The 13,426-nt window shown below is 46.2% G+C and overlaps 1 protein-coding gene across 2 annotated transcripts; it reads right to left on the bottom strand.

Annotated features, from left to right (window-relative positions):
- Positions 1–6,160: 6,160 nt before the first annotated feature.
- Positions 6,161–11,568, bottom strand: LOC135821329 (uncharacterized). 2 transcript variants are annotated; one of them, XM_065334389.1, is made up of 7 exons: positions 10,658–11,567; positions 9,836–10,481; positions 9,403–9,647; positions 8,681–9,198; positions 8,321–8,465; positions 7,487–8,160; positions 6,161–7,317 (listed from the first exon to the last, which is right to left on the bottom strand). In XM_065334389.1, exons 1-7 carry the CDS (start codon positions 11,082–11,084, stop codon positions 6,556–6,558), a joined length of 3,417 nt encoding a protein of 1,138 aa, XP_065190461.1. In that variant the 5' UTR covers positions 11,085–11,567; the 3' UTR covers positions 6,161–6,555. The 2 variants fall into 2 exon arrangements, with proteins under 2 accessions (XP_065190461.1, XP_065190460.1); XM_065334388.1 differs by having other exon boundaries at positions 8,681–9,647; positions 10,658–11,568.
- Positions 11,569–13,426: the final 1,858 nt, after the last annotated feature.

The raw sequence follows: 13,426 nt of genomic DNA on the forward strand, positions 1-13,426 counted from the left end.
TTATGGAGAGTGACGTGGCTAAACTCCAATATTCCGATTCTGATCTGTACGGACTTCAGAAACTCGACCCCCAGAAGTGTGTTAAAGATATACCTCTAGGGAATTATCGGTATGGTGTAAAACGCTCGCACGCCTATGCGTTTGCAACAAACACAGATGGCGAAGATGATTTCGATGGTACGACACTGAAAAGACGGCCCACTGTCCACCTGTCGAATGAGGAGAACTTCAGTAATACTGTTCTGGAAAACGTTGCCCGTGTGACATCAGGGCATTTCCAGTTCAAAATGAGACCATTCCTTCCCTTCTTCAATGTGGATGATGCGTGGTTGCCTCCAGGAACACAAATCAAAATACGGTTTGATTTACCGCAAACCCAGCTCTCTAGATATATGATTGTCTCGGATAGAGGCGGAGGAGGAAACAGTCTAACAGGTGTTGGGCCTGTCAACATTGATCTGCTGCAGCTGGACTTTGTTTACCCTACCTATAGAATGGATAAGGCATACGTAGATCAAGTGCGTCTGCCTAAAGAACTATATTTCCATACCTGGTGCCCTCGGCTTGTACAGAAGAGTTTGACAGACGATGCAGGTACTCTGGAGCTACTCCACAATTCAGATATTCCTAGGAGGATGATCCTGTTCTTTTCTGATCTGAAACTCGGAGAAGATGCTGTCTTGGGTGGCGGCGCTGCCAGTAATTTCAGCAATCGCCTGGCCATGGTACATGCGAATCTTTCCCAACTCAGAGTAACCATTAACGATGAATCTGTGTTCGACAGTCCGCTGAAGTTCAGATGGGAGTGTTCCGAAAACAGTGATGCCAAGCACTATTATGACTATAACAAGTCGAGCTATTTACGTGGATACAACTTGGTTCAAGAGTTCTTTGGAAAGACCTATGGGGCTGAAATACCTATCACAGCCTCGGATTACTGTAACCATTACTTTATGATACCAATCAACCTCAATCTAGACAGGATGCTGGACAATGAAAAGGTCAGGGGTAACATGTCACTCGATTATCAATTCGCCAATGTGGCCAACGCCCCGATCAATGTACCCAGTCACGCAAGCACATCGATCAAGGTCAATTTATTATGTCTCGACCAGTATATGTATACCATGAGCAAGGAAGAAGGCATCAAGTGGGAGACTGTGTAAATATTTCCACGTTATAGTAACAATGCAGGGAGGAGATTTGGAAACCACACCCCGAGCGTGGGGAGGTGATCTACAGACTTTGGAAAGACAATACGGGTCTGGTATCTGGGGCTTCATCAAAAACATCTTTGGAGGTGCACAGGCTGAGGAGCTTCGAAAAAGAATGCAAGACCCCGAACAAGGCCAAAAGCTCACCCAGAGGGGTGGGCTTGGGATGGGGGCGATGTTAGGCATGTCGCTTCTTCCCATGCTCTTGGGTCGAGGTCAAGACGGCGAGTCCATCAGACGTCAGATGGTAGCCGGCCGTGAACCCATGATGCAGCGAGGCGGACTGAGCATTCCACCGGGACTCGTGGCTAAAGCCCTACCCATATTGAAAACCGTTGGTGCACCCTTAGCTATGGGGGCGCTAGCGTCCGTCGGTGACAATCTGGTGGACAAGGTATTTGGCCGGGGTCGAAAGGGAAATAGTAGAAAAAGCAGTACTCGAGCAAGCAAGAGACGATCTCAGAAAAGACGATCGAAGCTACCACCCACTAACAAATTCTCCAGGGGGCAACGTGCAAGGAAGCGCAAAGGAGACGGTTTGAAGAGGGAGGTTGAAGGTCTGGGAAGGCAGCTGTTTGAACATGCAAAGTCGAGAGTACAGTCCGGCATCAAGTCAGGAGCTAAGAAGAGAGGTAGAAGACGACGATCCTCAAACCCTCCAGAAACCATTACTGACCGTATCCGAACTCGCATAGAAAATACCCATAACCCTTCGTTTATACCTCAGAGCTTTAACATTTAATTTTTTCTCGTTATAGTAAGTATGGACTTTTCATCACTGCTGTCTCTGAAAGGAGGGTCTGCCTCTTTACTCCGCGTAGCAGGTCTGTCTCTACGATCTCAACCCAAGTACTCTGAGATTCTCCCCTCCCTCCAAACATGGGGACAAAATGTGCTATTTCTGGGTCAGAGCAGCATGGGGAAATCCCATTACCTCAAGGAAATACTTCGAGAGGTAAAGCCGGAACGACTTTACGTCATCTCCAATACTTCACCGGAGCAATACAGGCAGGAAGGCACGGAGTTGAAACATTACAGTGCAATGCCTGAGTGTATCGAAGAGACGGACATTCAGCCCAAGTCCTTTGTCATTATAGATGATATACGTGTCATGGGACTGAAGCATGGCAGTCAGAGGGAATGTCTTTACAAGTTTTTCACCATGTATAGCCATCATTATGAACTTAATGTGTTCTTTCTCTCTCAAAGCTTTGATAACATCAAAGATATGAAGATAAATACCAACTTCCTCTATCTTTTTCGCTTTACAGATAAATCCAACATCAAACGCTATCTTCATACTTTATTTGGCGGATCCTGTTTGAAAGCTAATCTTGTCTATAAACTCTATGAAAAACTATTAGAAGCTTGTTGGAGACCCTTTCTAGCGGTCGATGCATCACGCAATGAGTTTTATACTCACTGTGATTCTATAACATCGAAGGTTGTGTTTGAATAAAATATTTTCTGCCTATAGTAAGTATGGATGGTGTCAGTGTTCGCATTATACCCACCCACAGTGAGTGGGATGCGGTTACCGTCACTAAGATTGGAGACACCTGGGAGGTCACATTCCCTAGAGTAAAACTAATTGTCCAAATCGAATCCGAAGTTGATAGTTTTGAGTGGATTGCTGGCTGTGAAGCACGGGGGGTAGGAGTGGATGAGATTGATTAAGCCCGTTGTACAGAAATGGAGCGAATACGGGTGCACTTCCAACCTATCTGCATCGAGTGCAACGGCCGTACTCACCCAATACCACCAGAGAAGAGAGACGAGACCATGAAGATGATATTACAAAACCCCCAGGATATCCTGAGTAAAGGTGACACCGTGTGGGAGGTTCAAGGTACTCCTCCAGTACGAGGTGGAGATTATAAGAAATTTTCCGGGCAAGTGAGAGAAGCACTGGCCTATATCCCCGAAGAAGATCGCCCATTTCCTATCTCCCAAGTGAAATCAAACCCTCGAGTAAAGGCTATGTATGATAGAACATTTAAGAACAATCCGGATCTGATAAACCCATCCTCGGTTACTAATGCTGTTGCATCGAATCTCCTCGATTATGATCAGAGTTCTGGAATGGCAAGAGGGTCCATAGCAGAGGCTAGAATGAGGCGAAACATCTCTGCCGCTAGTATCCCACTGCAAACCGCCATGGAGCCAAAGTTTGATAGAATAGTGATAAATACATTTGGTAAACTCCTAGTAGACCATAAGATACCGGAAGCCTTTCTGCAAAGCAGCCACTTCAGTGCAAGGCCGCAACTACACCAAGTCTATCAGGAGGATGAGCAGGGGCTCAGAGGTAGAATGGAAAACACTAGAGATACCCTCGAATTTCAAATCCTCAAAGACTATGCCACTCTGGTCAACCAAATCAATCAGTTTCACCTGTCGCGTTATCCATTCCAGCAGATTGCAGCAGCAGCCAACCTTAATGCGCTTCCAAACCACTCGAGGAGTAATGTGAAATTGGCTGCAATAAGAACTCAGCTTCTAGCCATACCAGGATCCGCAGACAAATATTCCGGTATAGGAGATATGATCAACGCCTACACTCGAACCAAAGAAGCAAAACTTATCAACGCAGAACAATTTATGTTAGGTCTCAAAGAGTACATGGCTGATGATGCCACCTTTATCAAAAGTGTCTTCAAGAATCGGCAAGTGGCTAGCAATACAAGGAGTCCCTATTACCGAACACTTGCTATTCTGAAAGGAAAATCCCTGGTATACTAGGTATGGATGTGGAGCTGAGCAACGTGGACATCGAGTCTGCGCTGAAACACATTCGCGGGTTCCGAGGTGTGACTAGCTATGATCTCCTGCCTGCCTTAAACCATGGCGAGTTTTGTGTGTGTAACACGGACAACATACTCCCGATATTGGACAAACCCGAAGGGGGACACCATTGGCTGACGGTGTGTAGGGAAGGCGATAATGTTCTGATATTTGACAGCTTCGGGCGTGCATTGATGCAGATGGCCGAAGACTATAAAGAACCGGAACTAAAACAATGTTTTCTTAATGTTTATTCCGGCTGCAACCTGTACACCAATACGCAAGTCATTCAAGATAGAAGCACAGCGGTCTGCGGACGTTATGCCATCCTGGTAGCGAAAGTCTTCTCAAAGACTGGTATAGACGGAGTATTGGAATTCCTCTCCTGTACGTTCTCTCACGATACCCTTCACAACGATCAAGTCATGGTTGGTGGGGATTGGCAAGATGATCTTGCCGATGAGCTACATAAACCTAAGCGAGTACATTTCCCACGCAGAAAAGTGGACGTTTACGGCAAGGACGATGTATGGAGTGCTGATCTCGTAGAAATGCAGCCCTTTAGCGAATATAACGAAGGAATTAGATATATTCTCAATGTTATAGACATATACACGAAGTATGCTTGGAGTGTGCCACTTAAGAGCAAAACCGGGGATAGTGTTGTCTCAGCCTTTAAAACCGTCACAACCAATCGGAAACCTAAGCTACTATGGGTGGACCATGGCTCGGAATTTTATAACAAAACGTTCAAGGAGTGGTTGAAGAAAAACGACATTCACATGTACAGTACAGAGAATGAAGGAAAAGCCGTCGTCGTTGAACGTTTCAACAGAACGCTAAAATCTCGTATGTGGAAGCACTTCACCGCTCGCTCGACCAACGTCTACATCGATGTGCTGCAAAAACTTGTCGACAACTACAACAATAGTAAACACCGTACAATTGGGATGACCCCCATGGAAGCCTCCCTAGGGAAACCGATTGAGCAACTGTATGAGCCCATTGCGGATGAGCCTGTCTTTCAAGTCGGAGATAAAGTTCGCATTACAGTGGAAAAAAGAATGTTTGCGAAGGGATACACACCCAACTGGACCGAAGAGGTATTTGTGATTCGTAAGGTTCTCCCCACTTATCCGGTCACCTACAAAGTGAAAGACCTTGCCGATGAACCCATCACAGGAAGCTTCTACAAACAGCAGCTCATGAAGACTGCGCAAGCTACATTTCGAATCGATAAGGTGTTGAAAAGACGTAAGGGTAGTTTGCTGGTCAAGTGGAAGGGATACCCCGAAAAGTTCAACCAATGGGTATCGCAGAAAGAAATGAGGTATATTTCCAAGGATAGTAGTAGAGGGAAACGATGATGCAGTGCACAATGCAGACTACTGCAAGAAATCTGCTTTCTGCTGTTATTGCTGATCGACTGGCAGAACAAGGTCATGTAGACCTACCACAATGTGTATCGTCGCCGGAGTCGAAACCATCTCGGCTTTCTAGAGTTTTGGTACGAGTGTGTCGCTTAGTCAGGTGCAGTGGATCGAGATTTCAGGTGCTGATGCAGCAACTGTGTTTCAACTCCAGAACGGGTCGTACGCAATTTCTTACATTTGCAAAAGAACTATTTAAAAACGGTATCAGCCATGTTAAAATTGTGGCCCTGTACTTATTCAGCAGCGAGTTAGCGAACATCTGTATGGAGAATTCAACGGAACTGGGATTGCACTATGTACATCATGTCATGACCTGGCACTTAGATTACATGACCACCAATGTTTCGCCCTGGTTGGCGGAAAAAGGAGGTTGGCAAAGTTTTGAAAACACCCTTACACACGACTTCAACTGGTCAAATCGCTCAGTATGGACTCATCCCCGTTCAGCCTTTTTGGCCATAATTTTTCTCATACTAATGGTTGAATGGATGTGAGAAAAAATTCCCGGTACAGTAAGATCAAGATGGACTCCTCAAGCAATGCCACCCCATCAGCCGAGCCATCAACTGCGAGCAACAGCGAAGCCTATGAGAAAGTGAAGGGGCGTTTGAATAAAGTTAAACTTACTCAACAACTACTCCTGCTTGCACCAGTGCTGTTCGGAGCCAGCAATGTGGTGGCAGAGAAATCCACTCAAACCTCACCAGCCGAAAGAACAAGCATCATAACTACATTCATACTGGCCATCATATGGACTTTAATCTCATTTTTATGTCATCATTGTGAGCATAAATTTACGCAAGTATATAAGCATTTTCTCAAGCTGGGGAAATATATGCCCGCAGATACTGAACTTGATCAATTTGATGATATATGGACTATGCTGCGCACACACTGCAAACCAAAGTATGTAGGGTAATATTTTATGATGCGATGAAGATTATTATACCGCACAATGCACTATATCCTGCAATATAATTGAGGCACAAGCCTGAAATATTTAACAAAAATGTAGAGTGTTGGAGCCAGCTCCACACGTCAAGAAAGGAGGAATATTAGACAGAAGAATGGCGGGGAGTTTTGCATGAAAATGATGAAACATGTTCAATGTGGGGTCCTGCCCATTAAATGTCCTTGTGACCATATGCAAGTGTGGCCATGCCATCATCCAGTATATACCGCTTGCAGTCGAATGGAGACAATGCCACCTTGGTGGTTACCTCCTCATACACTGTGTGGCAATGTGATCGGAGACCCGTCATAGGCCTGGCAGACACACGATGACTGAGCAGTGCATCTACATAGTCCTTGTGGGTGATGGTATTTGCCAGGACTGCCTTTCGCACACCCTTGGCTCGTTTGGCCGATTCCTGCCCGATGTAGGAGTACATCTTCGATCTTAGACCTACAAACTCCACCATGGATTTCCCACCAAGCTCATCTTTGAATTTGCCAACCACTTTCTTATTGGCAGAAGTGTACTGAGGATGGTCAGTGGGAAAGTTGCTGGTGTCATACAGAGACAGATCCATCTCTGCATAAACATCACCGGTGGTTATGTGCACAATAACAGAGTCGGTGTCGGTGTACAACAGCCGGATTCTGCTACCGTACTGCTCCTTCAGCACATCGTAGTAGAAGGAGTACATGTGTACCTTTGACAGGTCTAGTATCGACATACCCACATAGACCGGCTTGTTGAGCTTGATCTCAGTGTGCTGCTTTTCTATTCCGACAAGCCCGTTCGGGAAAATGTCGTGCCGCACATATGTAGGCTTGCTCACTGCCCTCAGTACCTGCTCCTCACTTTCTTCTCGCAAGAGATCGATGCGTATTCGATTACGAACGTTCTCCATCGTCTTGCCAAAGACTGAGTTGTTCATCAGCTGCAGCACACAAACAGGAAAAACATGACACATGAGAATCATATCATGCCATTCCTTCACATCAGCATATTTTTCAATTAGCATACTCAACGTCACACTTGCACCATACATGCAACAACAAAAAACAACAACAACAACATACGAGACTGCACACAACGGTTGCATTTACCTTGTAAAAGCTCTTCTCAAAGTCGGTTGTAGCCCTCGTGCGAAGTGCAGTGTTCAGATTGATGTAGGGAGCCATCCAGGCACTCTGCTGAAATCCCAACACCTTGTGAACAGCGGTCACCACCATGCCCAGACGCGAATACAGCTGCAGTGTACGGTAGTGTAACACATACTTGGACTTGGGTAGGAGACTGGGTGTCAACTTGACTCCATCTACGGCTGACACTTTGAGCTCCTCCACAAGTGCTTGTTGGTATGGTGATAGCTTATCTGAGAATGTTCTCATCACTTCCGGTGCGAGTGGATAATCATTGAAGTAGTGGTGCAGCGAAGAAGGTACCTCAAGATCACACTCCACAATGAACCCAGTGCTCGAATCTACAGGGTGTGCCAGTATCTCGGACAGGTTCTTGTCACACCAGGCAAACTCAGACGTCGGCATACTCTGGCACATAGCCCAGCCATACAGGTTGTTGGCATCAAGGTATAGCAGGTATGATGTGGGCTCGGCAGGATTGTACTGATCCATCGTTGGGTTGTTGGCCTTGCCGTACCGCTGCGACGCCATTGAGATGCCCCCACGTAGACCGGCTTCGACAAACAGATGCATGTCTACATCCGTGAGCAGCTGCAGTTCAATCTGGGTGAACCGTAGTAGAGCATCCCATGCATATCCTACATAACACCATACAACACACCAGAACACAAACACGAAAGTCAATACACCATGCAAAAAGTATAAAAATACACCGACAAGAAAGCACAAGAATACTAACAGAGAACACCATCTAAAGGAGAGAATGCATTGGACAACAACAAAGACTGATGAACATACCTGGGAGAGTAAGGTAATGGGCTGGATCCAACCCATACGTCTTGTATGCCGTCTTGCGGAAATGCTCAAAGACATCTGCTAGAAGATAGACATCTGTTTGCAAATAGAGGTCATGATAGGCCTCCATTGTACTGCACTCAAATGTCTGCAAAACAAAACAAAAAGCAGCAACGCACGCACGCATGCACACATCCATACACACAAGCATCCACATATCCACAGATAGAGAGCAATGAGTACAAAAAAATGAGTAGAGCACATCACAACAGCATTCAAAAGTCATAAGTAGAGCACAATAATGCAAAAAGCATGGCATCAGGGAAATTCCGAGGGTCAATACAGAAGGCACAAGCTGCTTACCTGCCATACGTTCTGAGCATGGGCATAGTCGGCATCACTGATACCTTCTCCAGTCAAACTAGACTCAAATGCTGATTTAGGTGGCAGCTGTGTCTCATCAAACCGAGCAAAGGAGTCCATGTACTCGTAGGGGTAGACACCCTTACGCAGGAGAAGGTCATGATGGGCCAATGTACGAGTAAGCTTGAAGGCATCTTCCGGGGTGTTGCTCACCAACGAGTCCAGAGAGGAGTTCAAGAAGGCCATGGAGTCAATGAAGCGGTACTGACGCCACTTGAATGAAATATATTTCTCCATGTTGTTGGCGATGACACTGATCTCACCAACCTTCTTAATCCGCTTACGCTGGTTAGAGTCCTCGTACTCCACCTCTTCAACCTCGGTCATACCAATGTGGGCGATGAGGTGGTGGGCATCGTACCCTTTCAGGTTGTGAAACACAACCGGAATGATCTGGCGATCTGGGTAGATACTCAGCTGAATATTACACTGGTAGTGTGCAGCACCACGGTAGTTGCCTGTGCAGATATTCAGAAAGAGGGGAATACACAAACATAGTAAACATCTACAGTGAAGGTGATACCACAGACAATACAATTCAATACACCATGATAAAACACAGATGCAAACAGCTACAAAGACATGAAAATGCACTATACACATACGCATATCTACACACAACTGCAAAACAACAAAAATAAACAAAAAATTATAATACTTACCAGTGAGATGATCATGATCACGAACACGATCTTCTCCAAGTACTGCGTCACATATCCAGCAGTTGACTGCGTTCTGAAACTCAAGCTCCAGTTCTGCCGTCATCTGAATTGGCTTGATATCCGCCAAATCCTCCTGGATACTGCCTTCCAACTCTTTGAGACTGTCGAAAAAGTTGTGAATGGCATTCTCACTGCAGTCGTCAAACTCACCACGGACTTCACCGTTGGATCGGATGGCAGCATATCTACAAGAGCATAAAAGAAGAGGGAAAGTAAGAATAAGTGATTTTGAAAAAATGGAATCACACAAAATGCACATACTACAACACGAACACCTAATTTGTGAACAAGACAAGAAGGAATAACAGCAAGCACTGTGCAGGTATGAGTACAGCAAACATTAGTCAAAAACAACACCAACAACAAAACATACCTGATGCTGCATGGTACATGACGTGCTGTGCGTACAGTGCTGCTGCCATGCTGTTCCTCCATCGGCTCAATGATGGCCTCCGTATCAGCGTAAATGATATATGGAGCCACCATCCTGTGCTTCAAATTTGTATATTTGAGGATGCTGTCCTTTGCTGTGGGCATGACTACTGGCACAGGCTTCATCACCTGACATCTCTCGCTGTGATGCTGCAGGGAGTCTGCTGTTTTGTGTGCGGAGAGGCATCGCAAGCAGTAGTGTGTTGCGTGTCTGTTCTTATTCTCACATGCACGACTGAAGTTTTTTATCCATGTGAAGTGGTTCTCATGAAGAAGCAGGTTGATGGGAGTCTCCTGTCGCTCGCTGAGATACAGTGGGTACAGATTCGACTCGTAGCCAAACACATTGATTGCAAGACCATTCTGTATCTCCACTTTGGATACATCACGGAGCGTTGCAGGGAACATTACACCGTCGAACCGCAGCTCCTCCACATACTGGGTGTACCTGGACACACGCTCAGCATGCTGCTCGACGGGGTGCAGCGCTGACAACAACGCCCACATCAAACACCTGTCATCGTTGTTCTTTACGTTAATGATGGCCTTCTTTTTTTCTAATTTCGGCGGGATAGCAGCTGCACCACCTACAGTACACCACAAAAATACAACGAAGGCTTTGCTCAGAGTAACACCACATCACAACTACACCCTCTCGACAATCACGAAAAACTGTACATCTGGTACGAAACATACGTCTACAACTTTCCACAAGAAATTCGACAGGCTTCGAACAAACACTGTCGGATGAACAGAAACTCACCTCGAAGAGGAGTGTACTTTGCTGTCGACACATCCAGCTGCCTCACTCGAGAAACGGTCCAGTTGGATCCGTTCTGCACCCACTTATCAATAAGACCAGTGATCCTCGCCACCATCGTCTTGACTGCACTATCAATATCCCCTTCGCTGAGGATCCGAGCCGGTCTACTTCTAAAAAACGGGACGGCAGACGTACTACCCGTGGCCGACTCTCGTGTCATCTCCACCCTCAAAACTAAAACCACCTTGAAAGGGTGAGACTGAAGCTCCTCGAGCAGAACCTGTCGGAGCTCGTCATGATGGCTGCTGAAAAAGACGAGAGGATCAGTGCCTGAACCTGGCAAAGAAAACTTTTTCAAAAAACCACGCACGGCACTCGAGGTGGGCAATCTGGGCTGCCTGGATCGTTTTGCACTTGGCTCCGCCATCGTCACGTCACCTCCAGCACTGCCTACAACATACTGAGGAAATAATCTCCCCGTACAGCGTATATGAGGTCGGCTATCACCCTACAATGACACGTGTACTATACTAGTCCACCTTGTGTATACGTCTTTTCCGCAGGGCCACTGAAGGTCGCACGCTCCGCGTACTTATGCGCGCATGCGCAATATGTCACTGCACATCTACGATGTGCAAATCAGGGAGTAGTACGTATTTTACTACTCCCCGGTGCGAATGCACCGAACGTGCACAAGTGCACGGTCGCCACGGAAAAGAACATGATGACATTTATGACATGGCAGGGCCAAAGGTCAAACCCTAGGGGGTCCCGGGGCCAGACCAAGCGCGCCCGATACAGTGTGCCTTATTTAACCCAAAGGTCAAAGGTCAAACCCTGGGGGAGTCCCGGGGCCAGACCAAGCACGACCGACACAGTGTGCCTTATTTGGCCCAAAGGTCAAAGGTCAAAAAGTGGCCCAGAACCTGCCCCGCACTAACTACTTACAGGTACAGTCCATTTCAAAACTATAGACGCGAAGGGTTTTTGAAATATTTCAATTTTGGCTGGAACCTTTTTGAGAATAGTTTTCGGCATATTGCTCAGGTCCGCTCCACAATTACTCTCATAATTATAGTTTCTAAACGATTGGATAACAGACGCCCAATTAGGAAAAAATTATGCACAAAGTGATCACAGATTTTATGTGGTATAGATGCTGGCATAAGGGTTTTTGCCTAGGTACGCGTCTATAGTTTTGAAATGGACTGTAAACTCCCTCTGTAGCTGCAAAAATCTATGAAGATTTTGTCTCCATCTGACCAGCCGTTCAAGAGTTATGGCCGAAAATGTGCCCTTGCAAGGAAAGATTTTTTTGTTGCACGCTGTCATTTTTTGGCAGCATTGTGTTTGAATGTGAGCAGACCGTGCGCAACTTGTCGTATCATGGAAACAAGCGAAAGTGTGCAGAATTTTGCTCCAAAAATCACGTTTTTTAGCCATGTATTGGGCTGCATGGCGGCGGGCAAAAGCCCGCCGCCGTGCAGCAGGACTTTTGCCAGCACCCTCGTGACGTTGCAGATATGTGGCTTGATTACTGTAGTTGACGTTGATTTAGTGACTTTGGCAAGTTAGTTGGTAATCTTTGCCGATTTTTGAGGATATCCTGGATTTGGTGTGCAGCGTTGTGATAATGGCTTGCTGTGGAGGTCCCAGCACTGGTTGTTGTATCAAAGGTTTACATGAGAAATTTCAACCCGGGTCGAGTTCAGCCCGGGTTGAAAGTCTGTACGATAGACAAAATAGGTGAGCGTTTACATAAAGACAGTTGACCCGGGTCAAATACGGATATGCCGCCAATTTTTTATTTTTTTAACATTACGAAGCCTCTTGTACGGGCAAAATTAATAAACCGATACAATCATGTCATGAAAATACAAAAGATGACCAAAATGATAAAGTAATATTGTTTGCGTTCCGGCTCTCCGCCTTCTCCACAGAAACACATGTCCATAATATCAAAAACGGGCAACGCCACCTTCTGCAACAACAACCTCAGCAGAGGCAGGATCAGCAGTGAGGTGAGCTGTGAATGTGCTGCGAGCCCCACAGAGGCACATGACGCTGGCACGCAATATCCACTTCTAGAGTCCTGTATGGTCACGTGAAATTTGCGAAATTTGCATGTGCAGTGCTGTTCAAACCTGGCGCGAGATACGCACAGAAGTACGTTTGTACGATTTTCTTGACCGGGTTGATTTCAACCCGGGTCAAGCGCAATGCGTCATGTTAACGCGCCATTCATTTTGTGCACATGGCGGGTTGAAATCTGACCCGGGTCGAACTGAACCCGGGTTGAAACGCTTCATGAAACAGCCTTGGTGGGAAAGTTGTCGCCTGCTGGCATGGTGACCAGGTGATTTGGGCACGCATGAGCACGTGATTGTTCAACCATGTTCGATTGGGAATAAAGGAGGAACGCTGCATCGCAGCCTTTTCGGACTAAAACCAGTCGACTCAGAGTCCAAAAGACTACAACAGATGGGCCAATCACGGTCATCCGTGCTTTTATAATGGCGCTTTTAGTGACATTTTGCATACAAATCCCCATCTAGTAGGGCGCAGTCACCCAGTTTCGGTGGAAGTGTGCGAGTTCGATTGGGATTCAAGTAGGAAGGGAGCGTCTCAGCTTCCTCGGACCAAGACCATTCGACTCAGCACCCCGAAGACTACAACTGGTGAAATTTTGATTTTAGCCTTAACTTCTCCTTTAAAACGGCTGGTCCAATTGTTCCGAAACCTTCACAGAACAATTTGCCGTGTCCTAAC

Source organism: Sycon ciliatum, chromosome 7 (genome assembly GCF_964019385.1).
Source record: "Sycon ciliatum chromosome 7, ocSycCili1.1, whole genome shotgun sequence".
Taxonomy (NCBI): domain Eukaryota; kingdom Metazoa; phylum Porifera; class Calcarea; order Leucosolenida; family Sycettidae; genus Sycon; species Sycon ciliatum.

What these genes read in the sequence shown, in the direction of transcription:
- LOC135821329 (XM_065334388.1), bottom strand. Translation starts at nt 11,084, where the DNA reads ATGGCGGAGCCAAGTGCAAAACGATCCAGGCAGCCCAGATTGCCCACC. An exon ending in AAAGTACACTCCTCTTCGAG is followed by an intron (nt 10,482 to 10,657) that starts GTGAGTTTCTGT and finishes GGTGTACTGTAG; the next exon opens with GTGGTGCAGCTGCTATCCCG. An exon ending in ATGCTCAGAACGTATGGCAG is followed by an intron (nt 8,466 to 8,680) that starts GTAAGCAGCTTG and finishes TTTGTTTTGCAG; the next exon opens with ACATTTGAGTGCAGTACAAT.